Below are 20,506 nucleotides of genomic sequence, written 5' to 3' on the forward strand. Positions count from 1 at the left end.
TTTCCCAAAGAGTTCGCTCGATTCATGGTTTTTACAAAAGTTTCCGGCTCTCGGACGCAGATTGGCTCCGGAACGTGCGGGAGAACAACGCCACTACCAGTCATTTGGGTTTTGGCATAAACACTGTCTCTAACCTGAGCATGATTTTAAGCAAAGGTTTGTCGCTTGGGCAGAGGGCAAGGTTTCCTCTGGGTAGGATGACGTGAGTGGAACCGCCACCATTCTTGCCCCGCAGATGCTGGATTCCAACGGGAACCAGAAGTAAAAATAGCACAATTTCCTGTCTCTTTGAGGTCCTCAGTTGAAATCTGCGATTATCTAACCTCGCGCAGCTGAGAGGCGGAAAGAACCTTGAAGGCGAATTGGGATAAAGCAGTAGCAAGCAGCGATGGCACCTGCGGGTGCTTTGGCTTTGCTGAGATGGTGCAGGAAAGTAAGGGGCTGTAAAACTTGGGGCGAGAGGCAAAGAGCTGCCGCCCTTGATGGCTCCGTGGCAGAGCGCGAGCTTAACACGCCGAAGGGTCGCGGTCGGTGCCTGGCACAGCCAGATGTTCAAATAACGGGCAGGGGTAGGCAACCTTGACTCTTTTATGACTAGTAGACTTCATGGCTGGCTCAGGAATTCTGGGAGTTGAAGTCCACGAATCATAAAAGAGCCAAGGTTGCTTACCCCTGAACTAGGGGATTGGGGAGAAAAGTTGCTGGTCCAGGTTTTGAAAGCCTGTTTTGCCTTTGCGGAGACAAATTCTGAGATGTATTCTCTAAGCCAGATATTTTGGCTTGGGGTGTTGTGTGAAGCAAACGTTGTGGTTTGCAACACAAAATTAATTGCCTAGACCAGGGTCAGCTATGCTGACTCAGGAATTCTGGGAGTTGAATTCACTAGACTAGCAATCCATGAACTTTGATAAGGAACAAAAACTATATTTATTGGACCGAGTATGTAAACTGATGAGAATCCAAACGGGGGCATGTTTAGAATATAGTTCCCTTACTCTGTGTTTGCTCCAAGACATGGCCGTGTTTGGTTGCTGTCCACAGCTTTATGTTCCCAGATTGCAGTGTTCAGGGGATACAACATTAAAGCATTGTCACCTTTTAAAATTAAAGTATTGATGTTGTATGTAATGAAGGGGTATGGATACAGTTAGGGTTGTTCAACGAAAAACTACAAGGATAATAAGGTGAAAGGAATATCAGAATTTTTGTACGGCTATGCTAATTTTCATAGAGATCCAGTTGCTGAAATTTCTCCTTGTGCACCTATTCAGAAGTATTTTTAATTTGGTTGATGCGGCCCTGAAATAAGAGTAAATTCTCTCCAATGCTCTTTTCACAGTGAGGAAGGAATCTGTCGTAGGCAAGCTTTAAGCATATGCTACATTGTCAAATGCATGCAGTATATTATATTCTTTTTCATTTTTCATTAATTGCAAAAGTGAACCCTTACAGTATTGCACTTAAGAATGAGCCCTATTGCATGCAGACCTATTTCTGAGTAAAGAGGCTCAAGATTTTGTAAAAAAAATCTCATTTTAAAAATAAAGTTGCGTTTACATTTTATAGCATGCACATTAAATAGACCTTGTGTTTATCCAGTTCACTGAGGAATTCTAATATATTTTCATAGACCTAAGCAAGATAAGCGAATTGAGAATGAGGTAAAAGGCATAAGAGAAAATATTTAGTCATTGTAAGTTAAGATACTTTTAGCACTCCTAATGCTTACGAACAATTCCCTAAGTTACAAATATTGCAGCACCACGGCAGTCCTTCGCCCTTACGAGCGACCTCAGTGGTTCTGCAACATTCACCCTGGTTATTCCCTCCCTCCCCACCTCTGCTCTGGGCCTCCCTAGGCACCAGGCCTTCAATACTCACCCTGCAAAAATCGATATCCTTTGCTTTCTTGGCTGCTCCAGGCCTTCAGTGCGTTTGCAGAGAATGGAGGCCTAAAGCAACGCAAGATTACACAAAATCAGTGGGGCAAGATCTCACACTACTGATCTTTTGTGATCTCATGGTACTTTAGGCCTCTGTTGTCTGCAACAGAGAACGGAACTTAAGCTGGGGAGGCTGGATCGGGGCTCCGGAGGCCTTTTCCAGGCCGCTGCTGCCCGGATTTGAGGCCGGAGAATGCTTCCGCCCCCCCCCCCCCCGTGGTCCAATCTGGGCTCCGGTGGCTTTTTCCAGGCCCAATCTGGTTATTGGATATCTTAGTGGGTCAGGAAGGCCTTGGGGGCCTGTTCCAGCACTAGGCCCTGCAGAGCCTTCCCCACCCTGAGATACCTCATGTTCGCTTAATGAGCTACTTGCGTTTTAGTGAGCAAGGGAGTGATCTCGAGATTCACTCTACGAGTTTTTGAGTGGAATGGGCAGGCTCTATTATACTTGTAACTTGAGGACTACCTGTTTATTGCCCATATTTTTAAGGCTTACATATATAATCTGTAACACAGACATGTGGAACAAATTAGAAGTTCAGATTTTATATGAAATGTGATTATTTGCTGAATCTAATATTAACTAAGTATTTTCTTTTTTTTAAATCTTAAAATATTTTTGCCCATAGCCCGGATGGAATATGCCGCTCTGCATAAATCATTGGATGACTCATTCTTGTCTCTCTAAATCTTTCAAATCGGAAGCTTTGCCACATATAGTCAAAGAAGGATTAACTTGTGCTCCACTTCAGACATTTACAGAAGAAGAGTTAATGATTAAAGAATCAGGTAATGTGTCCAGTGTAATTGAACAGATTCAAATTCTTTCAGCAAAATCCTCTATAAATTTGGCAGGATTTCCACTAGTGGTTTACTACTTCTATAATTGCTCAACTTTTTTTGTGCTGATACAACAGTAACAAGATCAGATTTTGCAAAACCTCAGTGATAGAAGATTGATTTTAAAAGATGATATAAGTACCTAATAAAGAAATACCCCAAAGCCAGTATTTATAATAGTTTGTAAATGGGTTAATTTGTGAAATGTTTTCTCCTACCTGGGTATTGTGCAAATAGTAGTCTGTGCAAATCTGAAGGACAGAACACTGACTGTTTATGCTAAAGATATGCTAATAATATGAGTGCAACAAATTCAGTTCTTCTAGCACTGTCCTTCACAAGCATGGGTGTCAAACTCACCGCATCACCTGAAGTTTTGCAATGTATTGTAACTTTTTTTGCATTGCTGGAGCTGGGGTGGGTGCGTCCTCTGTATGATGTAACCGGCCCATGGGCTGGCAGTTTGACACCCCTGATCTGGAGACTACCTTAAATGCCAATATATTGTTGTTTGTATCCCTCAGCTTGGAGATTTGTGCAGTGTATTGGCAGTCAGTCAGTCTGCTGTTATATATATATATATATATATATATATATATATATATATATATATATATATATATATATATATATATATATATATATATATATATATATATATATATATATATATATATATATATATGTTTAAGTATTTGTCAAGGCTTTTTGAATGGACCTTGCTAATTAACTCTTTCATTCCTGTTTTGGCCCGGCTCAGGGCTTATCCACAGGAACTAGTCAACTTATGACAGCTCATTATTTGTGCAAATTATTCAAATTGCTAATAAAGAATTTGGGAGGCTAAGATGATCATTTCGAACTCATTTATGTTCTCATCAGTTAGTCATACCCTTTATCTGAGATTCGAACCCGGGCTGATTGTACATCAGGGAGTGTTTTAACCTCCTGAGCCACGGGGTTCTTTCTCTCTTATATTAGCTGGAAGGCAAGGCAAATGTATGTTTAAGTATTTGTCAAGGCTTTTTGAATGGACCTTGCTAATTAACTCTTTCATTCCTGTTTTGGCCCGGCTCAGGGCTTATCCACAGGAACTAGTCAACTTATGACAGCTCATTATTTGTGCAAATTATTCAAATTGCTAATAAAGAATTTGGGAGGCTAAGATGATCAGCTAATATAAGAGAGAAAGAACCCCGTGGCTCAGGAGGTTAAAACACTCCCTGATATACAATCAGCCCGGGTTCGAATCTCAGATAAAGGGTATGACTAACTGATGAGAACATAAATGAGTTCGAAATGATCATCTTAGCCTCCCAAATTCTTTATTAGCAATTTGAATAATTTGCACACACACACACACACACACACACACACACACACACACACATATATATATATATATATATATATATATATATATATATATATATATATATATATATATATTCACTAAAGCTTGATTCCTTTATATCCTTTTTTCTTTTCTTTAGTAAAAAAATTTGCTCAAGATCAAGTTGTTCCATTAGTAAAAAAAATGGATGCCGATGCAAAAATGGATGATTTTTTATTTCAAGGACTATTTGAAAAAGGGGTTTGTACATTATTTTTTATCCTTAAAAATGACTTAAGCTTCTTTTTCAACTTTAACTACAATGTGAACATGCTAGGTTTTATACATTATAAACTGTATGTGCAGTATATTGGTTGTTAGCTATAATAATATGGTATATTAGAATATTATAATCTAAAAATGAATTATGATCATTGCTGAGTGAACATTGGGACAGAATGCTGTTTTTCATTTTTTCTGTAGGTGTTAGTCTTTATCTTCTACTTAAAGGAGAGACAATTTACCAAATTGCTTCAGTGGAAATAGATCGGGGAAGATACATGTGTTGTATGCAACAAGCATTTTGATTATTATTTAATAAGAATAAAGATCTCACAGCAATCAACAAGAGTGGTTTATGTATCACTGATTTCAAGGCCTGCTGCCTAATATTTATTTTATTTTTTTATTTTATTTTAATCCCATTTATATCCCGCCCTTCTCCGAAGACTCAGGGCGGCTTACAATTTAAGCACAAACCAATGTGCTTAGCAATAGCCTTCATTCTATGTATATGCCTGCTTATTAGGGCTTTCGCCCCTGCCCCCCAAGCGGCATTATTACAAAGTCAGTTTATTGCCCCCAACAATCTGGGTCCTCATTTTACCTACCTCGGAAGGATGGAAGGCTGAGTCAACCTTGAGCCTGGTGGGATGCGAACCTGCACTAATTGCAAGCAGCTGGTGTTACTTAAGGAGGCATTAGCCCACTGCTCCACCAAGGCTCCATTGACTTACTAGATTTAATTGCAAATAATTATACAACTAATTGTGGAATTATTTAGAAATTCAATTGGATGTCAGTGGCTCTTGTTTTGACTAGAAGTTTTGATATTGGGGTATAAATCTTGACTTGTACACTTTTCTTCTCCATAACAAAAACTTATCCTGTTTTTCTTAGTTAATGAGTATTGAGCTTGAAGCAGAATATGGAGGAACCGGATCTTCTTTCTTTTCTACCATTCTGGTTGTTGAGGAGTTAGCCAAAGTTGACCCATCGGTATCACTTGCGTGTGAACTCCAGAATACTTTCACTAATAAAATGTTTACAATATATGGCACAGAAGAACAAAAGAGAATCTATTTGCCCAGGTTGGCAAAAGACATGGTAGGTAAAGTACATTCATGAGTAAGTTAAAACATAAATTTACAAAGTTTGCAGTAGTGCCATTTACTATTACTAGTAGGTGAGTAATATTACTCTTAATATGAAATTAAGATCCCAATCAACATGCAAGTTACACTGAAACACTGTGATGTTCAAGTTAACATTAGCATACTCCCAATTGGAATTGTACAGGCAGTCCTTGACTTATGACCACAATTAGAACCAGAATTTCTGTTGCTAAGCAAGGCAGTTAAGTAAGTCGCAGCCAGTTTTACGACTTTTTTTTTTGCCATGGTTGTTAAACTTCTGCAGTGAAGTGAATCCAGTTTGCCTCGTTGATTTTTCTTGTGGGAAGCCAGCTGGAAAGGTTACCCCAAATATACTGCAACCATCATAAATACTTGCAGGTTGCCAACTGTCCGAATTTTGATCATGTGATGCTTCTATGTTCGTACCGTATTTTCCGGCGTATAAGACGACTTTTGAACCCCTGAAAATCTTCTCAAAAGTTGGGGGGTCGTCTTATACGCCCAGTCGCCTTATGCGCCGGAAAATCAGTGGGTGGCGTCTGGCGGGAGCTGGCAGGGCAGTCCTGCGCACGCCCGCACTCCCCGGCTGCTCCTTAGCAGCCGGGGAGTGCGCGCATGTGCAGGACTGCCCTGCCGACTCCTGTCCGACGCCCTTCGCTCTTGAGGCAGCAGCTGCCTCAAGAGCGAAGAGCGTGGAGCCGGCAGGGAAGTCCTGCGTGTGCGTGCGTTCCTTGCCGGCTCGCTCTTCCCTCGCGTCGGACGGGAGCCGGCAGGGCAGTCCTGCACACGGGCGCACTCCCTGGCTGCTCCTTAGCAGCTGGGGAGTGCGTGCGTGTGCAGGACTGCCCTGCCGACTCCCGTCCGACGCCCTTCGCTTTTGAGGCAGCAGCTGCCTCAAGAGCGAAGAGCGTGGAGCCGGCAGGGAAGTCCTGCGTGCACGTGCGTTTGCAGGACTTCCCTGCCGGCTCGCTCTTCCCTCGCGTTGGACGGGAGCCGGCAGGGCAGTCCTGCGCACGGGCGCACTCCCCGGCTGCTCCTTAGCAGCTGGGGAGTGCGCGCGTGTGCAGGACTGCCCTGCCGACTCCCGTCCGACGCCCTTCGCTCTTGAGGCAGCTGCTGCCTCAAGAGGGAAGAGCCGGCTCGCTCTTCCCTCTTGAGGCAGCAGCTGCCTCAAGAGCGAAGAGCGTGGAGCCGGCAGGGAAGTCCTGCGTGCACGTGCGTTTGCAGGACTTCCCTGCCGGCTCGCTCTTCCCTAAGAGCGTCGGACGGGAGCCGGCAGGGAACTCCTGCTCCCGTCCGACGCTGCGCTTCCGCTGGGCAGTGCTGGCCGAGACGAGCCAGCAGGCAGCCGCCGTGAGCGCGGCGCTGAGGGGCAGCAGCCCCATGCGCAGCAGCAGCCGCCGGCTCAGCAACAGGTCCGAGCGCAGGAGCCGCACCGCCAGGCTGCCCAGGAAAAGCAGCCACACCGAGAGGCTGCACGCCCAGTCCAGCTCCATGAGGGGCAGGGCGGGAAGCCGGGCGGGAAGAGGGACCGGGAGCCCGGGCCGAGCACGCCTCGGCCGACGGTGAGAGGGAAGCGGCACATGAAAAAGAGGCTGCGGGCGGAGCTGCCCCGCCCTGCGCCGAATGGGAGAAGTTCAAGGCCTGGGGGGGAAAGCAGGAGGGGCGCCGCCCGTGGCGGGCGGCGGCTGCCCTCCGGCGCTGCCTGCCGCCCGGGATACGCTGCGTCTCGGGGGCCAGCAGAAGCCCGGGAGCAGTGGGAGGGCCGGCGGGGCCAGTCAGGCCTTCGCCTCCTCTGCGACGGACAGGGAAGGCAGGGCATGTAAGTATTTTCCGGCGTATAAGACAAAAAACCTTGAAAAACTTCTTAAAAGTAGGGGGTCGTCTTATACGCCGGGTCGTCTTATACGCCGGAAAATACGGTAAGTGTCCATTGTAAATCACTTTTTTCAGTGTTATTGTAACTTTGAATGTCCAGTAAATGAATGGTTGAAAGTCGAGGACTACCTACTCTACGTAGAGTTGCTATTGATATAATAATAATAATAATAATAATAATAATAATAATAATAATAATAATAATAATAATAATAATAATAATAATAATAAGAAGTTGGAAGGGACCTTGGAGGTCATCTTTGTGTTTTAAAACATAATCTCTTATTTAGATCTTTCACTGTCTTGGATACTTGCAAATTTTGGAGTTCAAAATTATAGTGTATTTCACTGACTAGAAAACCAAGGACAGTCTAGAGGTTTTTGACAGAAGCTATAAAATGTGAAATGTTACTTTTAAATGTTACATTTTATTAAATTATTAAATATTTCATTTTTTTATTTATCACATTTATATAGCCGTCCATCTCAGGAAGATGACTCTGAATGGCATACAATAAAAAACAGACCATAAAAAACCAAACATTAATAAATAAATATTTAAAAATATTAGGAGGGAGCATCTTTACACACATTTAAATTAATAGCTTTGACCTGATCAAATATGCAGTATTTGAACAAGCCGGCCTGGCCTGAAGGGGGATGGGTTGGGTTTTTATCTCATTTTTAATATCTGTATTTATTGTTTTTAGCTGGGCATATGTTTAATTTTCTTTTAACTTTTGTATTTTTGTATTTTTTATATATATGCCCTGTTCACCGCCCTGAGTCCTTCAGGAGAAGGGCGGTATATAAATAAAATTATTATTATTATTATTATTATTATTATTATTATTATTATTATTATTATTATTATTATTATTATTATTATTATTATTATTTGTGAAATAGAAAAGGTGGCATGGTTAATTACATTTAAATAGCATATCCTTCAAAACTATTGTAAAGAGGGAGCTTTTCAAATGTTTTCCTTGACTGACTACCTGCCTTTATCATTATATCAATGGCTAAATGTGCCAATACAATAGTAACCAAGCCTTTGCCTCTGTATTTTATAAATTGTCTTGACCTCTTTCAAGGCAAATACCATAAAAGGAAAGATTTCTCTGATTACTTTGCCAAACCTAGACTTTCAGTGTCCAGTGGAATTAGCTGACAACTGAATTCTGTGTTAAATGGTAGATGGGCGCCATCTGCATTTCTGAATCAGGAGCTGGCAGTGATGCTTTCTCTATGAGGACTCGGGCTGAAAAGCAAGGGGATTACTACATCATCAATGGATCAAAGATGTGGATTAGCTTTGCAGAACAAGCAGGACTGTTTTTGGTGATGGCAAATACAAACCCTTCAGCAGTAAGTAGTTAAAATCACTGTAATGTGATTGTACATGTATTGCTACACTAAGGTGAAAAATATAGGATAATGCCAACGTTTCATCTTGCTTTTTCCAGTTGCCATTTTCACATAAATCTTCAGCTTATAGAGTATCTTCATCTGCTTGGAAACTTCAACAGACATAGGGGCAGAAATCGTGGTCTTTGCCTCTTTTCCAGGGTTCCCCCCCACCTTAATCTGAGAAGACCTGCTCGTTCAGACCAATGGTAAACAGGAAAGCCTACTATGCTTGAAGAATAAGGTGTTGGTACTTTGTGACCACACTGAAGATTGAAGTTTTGACCACTTGCAGGTGGCCTAAAGGATTATTCAGGAAGGGACTGTCTTTGAAGGCAGAGTTGACCCAATTGCAATGCAAACAATAAATAGCCTCCTTTTCTTTGCTTTGCTTCAATGTTTTCAAGCTATCTTGGTCTCAAACAGTTCGCTTCTAATCAGAGGCTGGTAATCTCTTCACCTATCCAGGAGAACGTTGCAGATCTTATGCTGTAAAGCAGGGGTATCAAACTCGTCACGTGATGTGTTGCGACCAATCGTGACTTTTTTGCCATTGCCGGCAATGGGGTGGGCGCTGTTTTGCTATGATTCATTGGCTCGCGGGCCGGCAGTTTGACATCCCTGCTGTAAAGTGACAAACACACATTTTTAATGCAGCTGAAGTTTCATAAAAATGCCAAACCTGATGAGAGATAACTCCTTGAATCTCATTTAATGAAACAAAATCTTATGTAGTTTCCTTGCCTGAAATCACCCATGAGCAATTTACACTGAAGTCTCACAAAATTTTGTAGTTTTTTATTCATTTGAGCTTTGTACGTATATCTGTACAGATGATCCAGAAGTGGTGTGGAATGGTACGGGCATTGTGTGGCCAACCCAAACACTATTATATTAACCACAGTGCTTTTGCTTAGAGCAGGGGTCAGCAACCTGAAACAGTGAAAGAGCCACTCGGAACCAGTTCCCTCACAAAAGGAAAAACTGGGAGCCGCAAAAAATGTGTGCGCATGCGCGTACATGCGCACATGCGCAGAACAGGGTTTGACTGAAGAGTGGAGCCAAGGCGAGATATGCACCTACCCTACATATTTGAATTGATTGGTCGAACTTTTTTAGTCCCACTTTTTTTTTTTTGGACTGCACATGGCAGAGGCCTGGGAGCCGCAGGAGATGGCTGAAAGAGCCGCATGCGGCTCCGGAGCGGGTTGCAGACCTGTGGCTTAGAGAATCCATGCGAGTCTTGATATAAAATACAGTGCTATGGTAGGAACTGCAGGTGGATCACCACTGTGGGAAAAAGTAATCCCCAATTATAGATGCTCAAAGAAGGATCCCCTTTTTTGAATAGAACTTTGAGTATGAATTATTTTGCAGGGGTTGGAATATATTTATCTGGCATATACTCGCCACATAGTTCATGTATTATTGTATCTACCTTTTTCCCCCAGGGCTATAAAGGAATTACATGTTTCATAGTAGACCGTAATACAGATGGCCTGCATGTAGGAAAGAAAGAAGATAAGCTGGGAATCAGAGCAGCATCTACATGTCCTGTGACATTTGAAAATGTGAAGGTAGAATAAAACTTGTAAAGCAGTGTTCTGAGTTTGTAATTCTATGAAGTAAGTCAGTAGGCTAAAGTTATAGGAGCCCATGAATTTGGAAAGAGAATGATGTATTTCAGGTTTGCATTTTTTTTATAGATGGGTGATAGCCTTAAATATTAAATATATTATCAGTTGGAAGGCACATGGCCATAATTTATAATTAACCAAGCTTAAAGCCAATTTCTGAATATCAAAAATTGCACCATCTTGGTTTTCTGCTTTGTTTTTTATTTATTTCTAAAATTTGGATATCGCCATTTAAAACTAGATTTTATCAGTTTTTGAATGCCGTATCATAATAATGGCCTTTTGATTTTTAGAAACAACAAAAAAGGAGTCAATACTGATTATGTTTTGTTTTGTTTTGTTTTTATTTTGTTTTTGTAGGTTCCTGAAAGCAATATAATGGGACAAGTTGGTCAGGGCTATAAGTATGCTATTGGAATGCTGAATGTAGGAAGAATTGGCATAGCTGCGCAGGTGAGTAAACTGCAAAATAGTTGTCCTCAATGGGCAAATCACAATAAAAGAGGAACTTTAACTCCTGAGTTCCCCTTTGATTTTGAAAATAATTGCCCTTGCAATAGTAAGCTGAAAAAGAAGCTCAGTAGTAACACGCAGAGAGTTTAGATCAGGGGTGTCAAACTCAATTTCATTGAGGGCCGCATCAGCATTGTGGTTGCCCTCAGGGGGCCGGGTGGGTATGGCCAGGGTGGGCGTGGCCTACTGTGTGGGCGTGGCTAGAGTGCATATGGCCTACTGGGTGGGAGTGACCAGCTCTACATCGTTCGTATCAAGGGTGCCTATGGGGGCCTGGGCAGGAGTGGGATAGATCTGGGGGTCTCTGGTAGAAGGAGTCTCTAGGCCAGGGCCAAGGCTGTGGGGGCCGTTCCCTCACTGTTTCCAGGATGGCTTCGCGGGCCACATGAAACCACTTCGCGGGCCAGATCTGGCCCCCGGGCCTTGTGTTTGACATGTCTGGTTTAGATGCACGAGAGAGTCAGTTAAGTAGGAATGACAACAATAGGTATGGAGACAATCCTGACAGTTGATTAAAAAGAAATGCATCCTTAGGGATAAAAGTGTTGTCCATACACAATAGAACAAAGAATAATTTTAGGCATGCTCAAAAACCTGACTTTGGATTTTTGCCTTTTTGAACTACAGGCAACTGTCACATTCTACAATCTACCTTTGAAAATGCCATCTGTTTCAGAAATCGCTTACTATGAAAAAAGGAACTATTTTAATTTTTAATGTAATTTTATTGAAAGTTTTAGAAACGAGAAAAACGAGTTCAAACTAAAATAGAATAAGAAGGGGAAATGGGGAAAAAAGAAAAAGCCAAGGTAGAAAAAGAAAAGAAAAAGTATATGAAAATTAGAAAAGAAATAAAATGATATAAAGATGTGACTTCTGATCTTCTTTATGGTGTTCACAAATACAATTGTACATTTACCTCTTTCCATAAAGTTATGTCGTGACTCTGTTCTTCGTATATACTATATAATCATCAAAAGAGAAGGGAACTATTTTCAATCAAATGAAATCCTAGCTTCTTTGGGGGCATGGAATTAGCTGCATAAATTGTTGAATCACAGCTGCTGTCTAATCTTAATGTTGAATATTACAGTTACTCTTTGTATGGATGATAAATGATTATAAGAGATCCATCAAAATTACATTGATAGAATAGTTATTCTGCTAAGACAATCCTAGAAATTCCAGTATGTACAGTATCTATAGCTGCTCTGAATAGTCCATTTGAAGTCTCTTAATTTTTTCCTGGATTTAATTCTTGTGAAAGACAGTTTATCATTCTTGCGCTACATTTGGGTTCTTTGTGAAGTCCCATAGTTGGCAGATTAGAGGTCTTTTGTTGTGCAGAAGGACTTTATTTCAAAAATACTAATCCAAACCTTTGGAGTAAAGCAGATAACTCTGTAATCTATTCTTTGCCGCCATACTTTTCTTACTCCTCAGTAATTCTTTTTTAACGGAAGGCATTTTATGGCTTCCAGATGTTTCTGGATTACAGTTTCTTTGTTTCATGGCCCTGGGTCATATTAGCTGACTATGTTAGGACAGCATGCCAGCCCTATTTTAGAATGAACAAATCTAGAATTAAGTTACCAGGCCTTCTGGAACCACTGTTTAGTTATAAACCTATTTCAATAGTTTCTATGAAATTAAGTCGCTATGTGTGAAGTAAGGTGCTTTGCAATAATTTTAATGTTTGTTTATCTGCACACAGATGCTGGGATTAGCACAGGGGTGTTTTGATCATACTATCCCATACACAAAGGAAAGAACCCAGTTTGGAAAAAGCATTTTTGATTTTCAGGTATTGATTGATGTGTTCTGTGAAAGAGATATAAACATAAAATATAAATAATTATGACTGGTAGAGACAAACATTATAAACCATACTGTAATGTTACTATTCTACAGCAGCTAGTGCTAAGTATTTACCACAAAGTAAAATATTGCTAGTCCATGTACGATATGCCATATGCTAAATAAATAATAACCACAAAGTATTAAATTGAACAACATATCTAAAATGTGACTACCGTTCCAGATGAAAATTCTTTACCTTTTATTATTTCATATATCATGACAAAATTGTTAATTTTGATGAATGACGGTGACAACAGTGATTTCCCCTTCTTTGTCTAGTTTTTAATTCAATTTTGGCCATTCTAGCCACTGACCTTTACACACTCACTCATAACTAAGCACTTTCAAGCGCAATTAGATTTATAACTGAGTAAAGGATTGCTTAAGAATTGCAAAGATGCTACCATAAGATTGAGAACTCCATGTATAGTTGATGGTCATGAAAGGAGATTTAATTTTTCTTGAAGCTAATGTTTCAATATAAGTTTTATTTCTAAGGGACTGCAACATCAGATTGCTCAAGTGGCCATTCAGATTGAAGCTGCAAGATTGCTGGTCTATAATGCTGCCCGATTTGCAGAAACTGGGAAACCATTTATAAAACAAGCAAGCATGGCTAAATATTATGCAGCAGAGGTAAGCTCTCTATTTTTTTTCTGTTTCAATTTTAAGCAGAAATGAAGGGGAATTGTTGTTTCTTTCAGGTTTTAACTCTCTTTGTTTTGGCCAGCTATGTAGAGGAGAAAAATGACACCTTAAATATATTTTATAGGATTATTTAAAAAAGAAAGAATAAATTAATTCCTACTTTAAAAGACAGAAATTATATTATAAATTTCAATTGTCTGTGTGTTTATTTGCAAACTAGATAGGACTTATATGCTGCTCTGGTCCCAAATGACTTTTGAGTAGAGTTTTGGTTTTTGGAGATATTTTTGCTTCCTTGGACCACTCCCTGCCAAGGTTTTTTTGGAAGTGGTTTGCATTGCTTCCTTCTTAGGGCTGAAAGAAAGTGACTAGCTCAAGATCACCCCACTAGCTTTGTGTAAAAGGCAAGATTAGAACTCAAAATCTCCTAATTTTTAGCTTGATGACTTAGCTACTACACCAAACTGGCTTTCAATGGCTAATAGACCATCTTAAAGTAAGAAATTAAATACAAACAAATTAGAGTGTGGTATCACTGCAAATTTTATCTTATTGAAGACTGTAAATTGAATCATATACAGATTTGTTATCTCTGAAATAAAATTCAAGTGCAGGTTGCCATGAGCTTAAACGTTTGGTTTGGTTTGGTTTAAGCATCCCCATTTAATTTTTTTGTCATATGAATATCAAAGTTCTTTGTCAGATTCTTCCCAGGATGTATGGCAAATTATATTTCATAATAAACTGCTATGATCAAAAGAATTGTAGTTTCCCAGCCAAAATCCATAAGCTTTAGAGCTCTTTAATTAGCATCATTAGCTGAACATGGCATTATTTGATTAATGTTTTGTATTTTTGTAATATATTTATTAGAGGGGTGGTTAATAGTAGAAACCAAAGAGTTCATAAACCCTCACAACAGTCTTACTGTATATCTTAAAGGTTGCAACTCTAACAACAAGTAAATGTATTGAGTGGATGGGTGGAGTTGGCTTTACGAAAGATTATCCGGTTGAAAAATTTTACAGGGACTGCAAGATTGGTAAGTTATATATGATGCATCTCTATGTTGCATTATATTGAATGCAGAATTTAATTATTGTAAAGCTGTTAAGCATCAATTTTCAGAGTTTTCTGATAGATATTCAGTGGCAAATTCTTCGTTTATCTGAAAAGAAGAATTTTTCTTCTCTTTTTCCTTAGTAATTTTCCTTTAAAATGGAATGGTTGGCTTAGATGAGTTGAAAATATCGTAACGAAAGCTGATACATTTCTTCTATCTAATTTTCTTAGAGGAAGAGTAGTTAAAGTTCACAGTAATTTTCCTTTGTGGACATGTTTATGTGTATATATTATTCATTAGTTTAGTTATTAGATTTTTATCCTACCTTTATTACTTTATAAATAACTCGATGTGGTGAACATACCAAATATTCTTATTACATCCATTTTAGCCTTTTCATTCATCTCACTTCCCTGAATATCCTCATCAGTTCTGTGTATAAATTTACACCACCTTCATTCAGTTCAATTACATCCTTTCTCTTAATTTCACACACAATGTATTTGTTTTTCTTCCTTTCATTTAATTAATTAATTAATTCATATCCTTGTTAAATAAGCCATGATGGTTTTGTTCACACATAATGCTTTAAATCATGGCTTATGGCTGAGCTGATACATGATCAAGCAAAATAAAATAAATCATGTTACACTTTAGAACAATATATAAATCCAATCATTGTTTCATCAGTAAACGACTTAGTGATTCATATATCCCTCACTCCACTGAACTGTCATTTATACAGGTTGTCATTGAAATAAATGTAACAATTTCATCCATATCAATGTAATAGCCTGTGAGCGTAACGTTGAGAGATAGGAGGAGGAGCTGCAGACTAGACAAACAGCATGTAGAAGATTTCTCAGAACCAGGAGGGAACATGGAAAATCAGAAACTACTCCCTAGTTTTTCAGGGAGTAAAAGGAACACAGAGGAGAAATATTTTCAGTCTTGCAAAATTATGTTAATGTAAGCTTATAATAAAGATAAAAGCTTGTACTCGTGGTTGAGCTTCGTGCCTGGACTATACAAAGGACTAGCAGCAGTTGATCGCCTCCCTTACGTCTACCTTGTGATAAAGTTTTACGTATCTACTGAAAGGCTAACAAACTGCAGGTTGCAAACATTCCTGTTAAAATACGCTATAGAATGTTTAGCTCGACCTTGATTACATATTGAATCTTTACAGGAGGGTGTTTGCTGAAAGTGCTTTAATCAGTTTTTGTATGACTCCTTGATTCATTTTTCCCCCCTGATGGTTTTTTTCAGGTACCATATACGAAGGAACTTCAAATATCCAGTTAAACACTATTGCAAAATGCATCGCCCAAGAGTATTGAAATTCCAGGAATTGAATGACTTGTTGCCAACCTGATTACTTCTCAGAAAATTAAATATGGTTTCACTTGCTTGTGGGTTGCAGATTGCGGGTTTTAGAACAAGGAACCAAATTACAGTAATTTTTAATCATTGTGCAACTTTCTTACAAGAGTACAATGTAAATGGCAGGACTATTTGGAATCAGTAATACACCATAAGAATTCTTACTTGTTTTTCCAATTACTGTGAAATAAGAGATTATGCACTTCCACACTTCCTTTTAAACAAACAAAGAAACAATCTCATCTGCCTTTGTATTAGTCCAGTGGTTCTCACCTTTTCTTCACCATGGATACCCCTTTAAATATCTTTTGTGGCCATGGCCATGGACCTCCACCCCCAAACTTAACTTAAGATTTAAATCATAACATTTCTTTAAGCCTTCGTGGACTCCCTTTGACGACATCGAGGCCTCTCAGGTCCGCAGACCACAGGTTGAGAACCACTGTATTAGCCTGTCAAATATTTAGGAGGTCTTTTTAATTCTGTTTATCAAAGTGATAAGCCTGAGCATATTCAAGAATGTTCCACTACTCTGCAGCACTTGCATGTTAGTGCTAATAGTAACAAATCAGTCCTTGAAAAGATTATCTCACTATTTAGAAAATGACAAAGTAAATACTAAAGAGCCGTGGTGGTGCAATGGTTAGAATGCAATATTGCAGGCTAATTCTGTTGACTGCCGGCTGCCAGCAGTTTGGCGGTTTGATTCTCACTGGCTTAAGGTTGACTCAGCCTTCCATCCTTCTGAGGTTGGTAAAATGAGGACCCAGATTGTTGGAGACAATAGGCTGACTCTTTAAACCGCTTAAAGCCCTGTGAAGCAGTATATAAATCTACGTGCTGGTGCTAGCTACTCAGTGACTGGGTAACTGGGGAGATGAAGCAGATTTTTATCCTTTGCTGTTCAGTTAGTGATACTGTATGTATGTACGCATATATATTTGTTAGTAGTATGGTAGATTTCCTAACAGGAATCCTGTTACCATTGTTTGAAGTGTCCAGTGTTTAATGACAAGATGAAAGTCATTCAGAAGCAGCAGTTTTATCGCTTTGTTCCAGGTTTCTTAATCCCACCCAGTAGAACCAATATTATAGGGTTTGCGGTTTTTTGTTTTTTTTCTAGGAGCTTCAGAGTTCTAAATTTTCTCCATCAGGGTCGTAGTTGAGGACAGGGAACGTTTTGGTTCTTATATACAGTATACAAAAGCCTGCCAATTTTATCCTGTTTCTCCTTTCCTTATGTCAGAGATCTTTCTATGAAGGCAGGGAGTGGAGGTACTACTTTCAATTCAGAACTCTCTCTTAAATCTCAAAGAGGGATTCCCAGTCTTTACTACAGTCCAGCCCTTTTATCCGTATGTAACACTCTGTGTTTGATCCTCAGCATTCTGTATAAATTAAACATAAGTACCAGTATTCCCAATTAACAGAACTTTAGTTTCTGAAGAATTCTATTTATTTTGACGTATGAACTGTTGCAATCTGTTCTAGAATAATGTGTTAGAACAGAGGCCCCCAACCTTTTGGGCACCAGGGACTGGTTCCATGGAGAGTTTTTTTTTCTGCGGACCAGAGGGGGCGTGGTTTTACATGCTTCCTGGATCCTGTGGATGGGGCTTTGCTTGTTTGCGCGGACCGGTTTCTGGCATGCTGAGGCCCAGTGCCGGTTCATGACCAGGGGTTGGGGACCCCTGTGTTAGAAGGCATAAATGATATATAAAGACAACAAGAACTTGTGTTTTACGTTGAACAGTCTGTGGAAATGTTGGCTTCTTGAAAGTGCAGATAAGAAAAGATCCAAGTCCTAGTTAAATCAGTGAGCTTGCCTTAGCTGCCATCACAATCTTTGCCTTTATTGGATTATAGAATGTATTCTACCTCATTGGGAGGAATTGTGGCAACAGACTTTATCAGATGAAAGTGCCTGCTTTACTTAGTGCCATATTTGAAATATAGATGTGTCTTACATATGTAAATCACCTATGTATGATATGTGCCCTTACTAGTACCCGTGTTTTCCCAAAAGTAAGACCTACCTCAAAAATAAGCCCTAGCTTGATTTTTTTGGGGGGGATTGGCCTAATATAAGCCCTACCCCAAAAATAAGCCCTAATTTTGGGGTGAGGCACACACCTAAAATTCAAGCTGGGTTGGGGGTGTGGAGTTGCCCCATGTGCCCTGTACCCACTTACCTTGCAGCCAGGCCTCTCCTTGCTGGTCTACTTCTTCTGTGGCATCCCAAGGCCTGCATTTCACAGTCAGCGGCCTTTCCAGAAGGACACTGCAGCCGAGAACCGAGCTATGGATTCAATCCATAGCTCGGTTATGCAGGGGTCTGCAAGATTGAATCCATAGCTCGGTTCTCGGCTGCAGTAGCCTTCCGGAAAGGCCTTTGACTGCAAAATGCAGGCTGGAGCTCCATTCTTAGCTGCAGAATGAAGCTGCTCCTTCGGTCGCAGAAGGAGTGGGCCAGCTAGGCGGGGCTGTCGGTGCCAGAGGTGAGTGGAAAAGATACCCTCCCCCCAAAAATAAGATCTGGTGCCTCTTTTGGAGGCAAAAAATAATAAGATCAGGTCTCATTTTCGGGGAAACATGGTAAGTAAGACTGATCCCTTGAAAAGGGGATTATTCATTGCATTTGCACAGAGGAACAAAGAAGACAAAAACGACATGAGAAAAGAAGGAACCGTAGAACATTGGGCAATATACTGACATTGTAAACTGTCCAGAGATAGTTATAAAGCACTATGGGGCTGTATTTAACCTCTAAGTGCTATTGCTATTGCCGTTCAACATTCCTAAAAGCTTATTGGCCCAAGCCTCTTCGAGAAGGGAGTGAAAATGAGAGATGATTTGCTAGGAAGAAGTGGTGCGCTATGGTCAGACAGTATAGTCATCATGTATCTTGAGGTGCCACGGATGGTAGGAGAGAGACAGTTCTAAGGATAAGAATGCAAAGTCTTCAGAACAAATGCAGGCCTATTGGTTATATCTTTTAAATGTCAAGTGCTGCACCGCTTTGTCTCATTTTTAAATTGTCTTCGGGGATGAGTAACATCCTACTCTTGACTGGGAAAGATACATACATACATGTACTGATAGTACACACAAGTTTGAACAACTCTAGGCTGTGTGGGAGAGTAGCTGAAGGTGGTTGGCAATTGAAAAGTTATTAACAAAATTTCTTGCTGTACCCAGTTTGTACTGCTGACAGGCAATCTCCTCTAGCCTAGACAGCTAACTGTAAATCCAACATATTAACTTTGTATTTGAAATGGTTTTGTATCAAGCATTCCTTGCTTGGATAAATATTATCCTGTTTACTTTGGGCTACATGTAATGAACTGTATTCATTTTTTTTTTAAAAAAAAGATGATTTTTTTTCCAACTTAGAGGTACATTTTGCAAACAGAACATCTAATATGGGCATATGTTTGTATTGCTTGTATGTTTGTATTGGTGATGCAAACTTGATTCTTGGATATGTATTTTGTAATTTTCACACTGATTGTAAGCTTAATCTGCAAAATAATGCTGTGAGTCTGAAAAGGTAATTAAATGCAAAAGTTAAGTAAATGAGTAATGAAATATAAGGCATGTGGTCTCTCACACACAAGGATCACAAACAGCACAAAGTGTTTGAGTTCCATGCTTCTTTACCTTCTTCCTATAGCAGGGTTAGGCAACCTTGGCTCTTTTATGACTCGTGGACTTCAACTTCCAGAATTCCTGAGTCAGCCATGCTGAGGAGAAATGGAGAGGTTTCCATACTCAGCCATGCTGGCTCATGAATTCTGGGAGTTGAAGTCCAAGAGTCATAAAAGAGCCAAGGTTGCCTACCCCTCGTAGACCTCATTTGCCTCTTCTATTCTTCTTACCAGCTATTCATAAGAAATCAAATACATGTCAGATGTCTCATCTAGTTTATTGTATCCTGAAACAGCCAACACACAACTAGCCATAGAGAAAGTGACATTGGACATAACATCCTAGTGCAGGATGGGAAACTTGCTTATTTTAAGACCATATGGTACTTAGAGCCGTGGTGGTGCAGTGGTTAGAATGCAGTACTGCAGGCTCCAGGAGTTCGATTCTGAATGGCTCAAGGTTGACTCAGCCTTCCATCCTTCTGAGGTTGGTAAAATGAGGACCCAGATTGTTGGGGGCAATAGGCTGACTCTGGAAACCATTTAGAGAGGGCTGTAAAGGACTGTGAAGCGGTATGTAAGTCAAATGCTATTGCTATTGTGGGAAGTTAGCATCCCAGAGAAGGAAATATTAAAAGGTCAGAAAAATATATTTCCTCAAAGGATCTTAAAGAGACAGAAAAGCATGCCCAGTTTTCTTAATGGTCCCAGGTCTCCCTCCCCCAGGCAGAGACCAGCTCTGTAGAAATGCAGATGTAAATCCAGGAAGGTTGAAGCCAGAAGATTAAGAAGACAAAGACACCTAAAATCTACATACCTCACCCAAACCCATCAGCCCCAGGGAAGCAGGATATGACCTTTGGGACATAACGAGATTAACCCATCACCATCAGAATACCAGAAAGGCACACTCAGACTCAGGTCAGAATACATGAC

General features: G+C 40.2%; 1 protein-coding gene across 1 annotated transcript; it reads left to right on the top strand.

The window, feature by feature from the left end:
- Nucleotides 1-266: 266 nt before the first annotated feature.
- Nucleotides 267-19,502, top strand: ACADSB (acyl-CoA dehydrogenase short/branched chain). Its single transcript, XM_081329867.1, has 11 exons — nucleotides 267-433; nucleotides 2,573-2,732; nucleotides 4,277-4,377; nucleotides 5,296-5,502; nucleotides 8,610-8,780; nucleotides 10,271-10,396; nucleotides 10,817-10,909; nucleotides 12,684-12,773; nucleotides 13,328-13,465; nucleotides 14,420-14,519; nucleotides 15,810-19,502. The coding sequence occupies exons 1-11, from the start codon at nucleotides 389-391 to the stop codon at nucleotides 15,878-15,880; spliced, it is 1,302 nt and encodes a 433-aa protein (XP_081185993.1). The 5' UTR covers nucleotides 267-388; the 3' UTR covers nucleotides 15,881-19,502.
- The last annotated feature ends 1,004 nt before the right edge of the window (nucleotides 19,503-20,506 follow it).

The sequence above is a fragment of the Vipera berus genome, assembly GCF_964194415.1.
Source record: "Vipera berus genome assembly, chromosome: 5".
NCBI classification, from domain to species: domain Eukaryota; kingdom Metazoa; phylum Chordata; class Lepidosauria; order Squamata; family Viperidae; genus Vipera; species Vipera berus.

What these genes read in the sequence shown, in the direction of transcription:
- ACADSB (XM_081329867.1), top strand. Translation starts at nt 389, where the DNA reads ATGGCACCTGCGGGTGCTTTGGCTTTGCTGAGATGGTGCAGGAAA. An exon ending in AAGGACTATTTGAAAAAGGG is followed by an intron (nt 4,378 to 5,295) that starts GTTTGTACATTA and finishes TGTTTTTCTTAG; the next exon opens with TTAATGAGTATTGAGCTTGA. An exon ending in TGACATTTGAAAATGTGAAG is followed by an intron (nt 10,397 to 10,816) that starts GTAGAATAAAAC and finishes TTGTTTTTGTAG; the next exon opens with GTTCCTGAAAGCAATATAAT.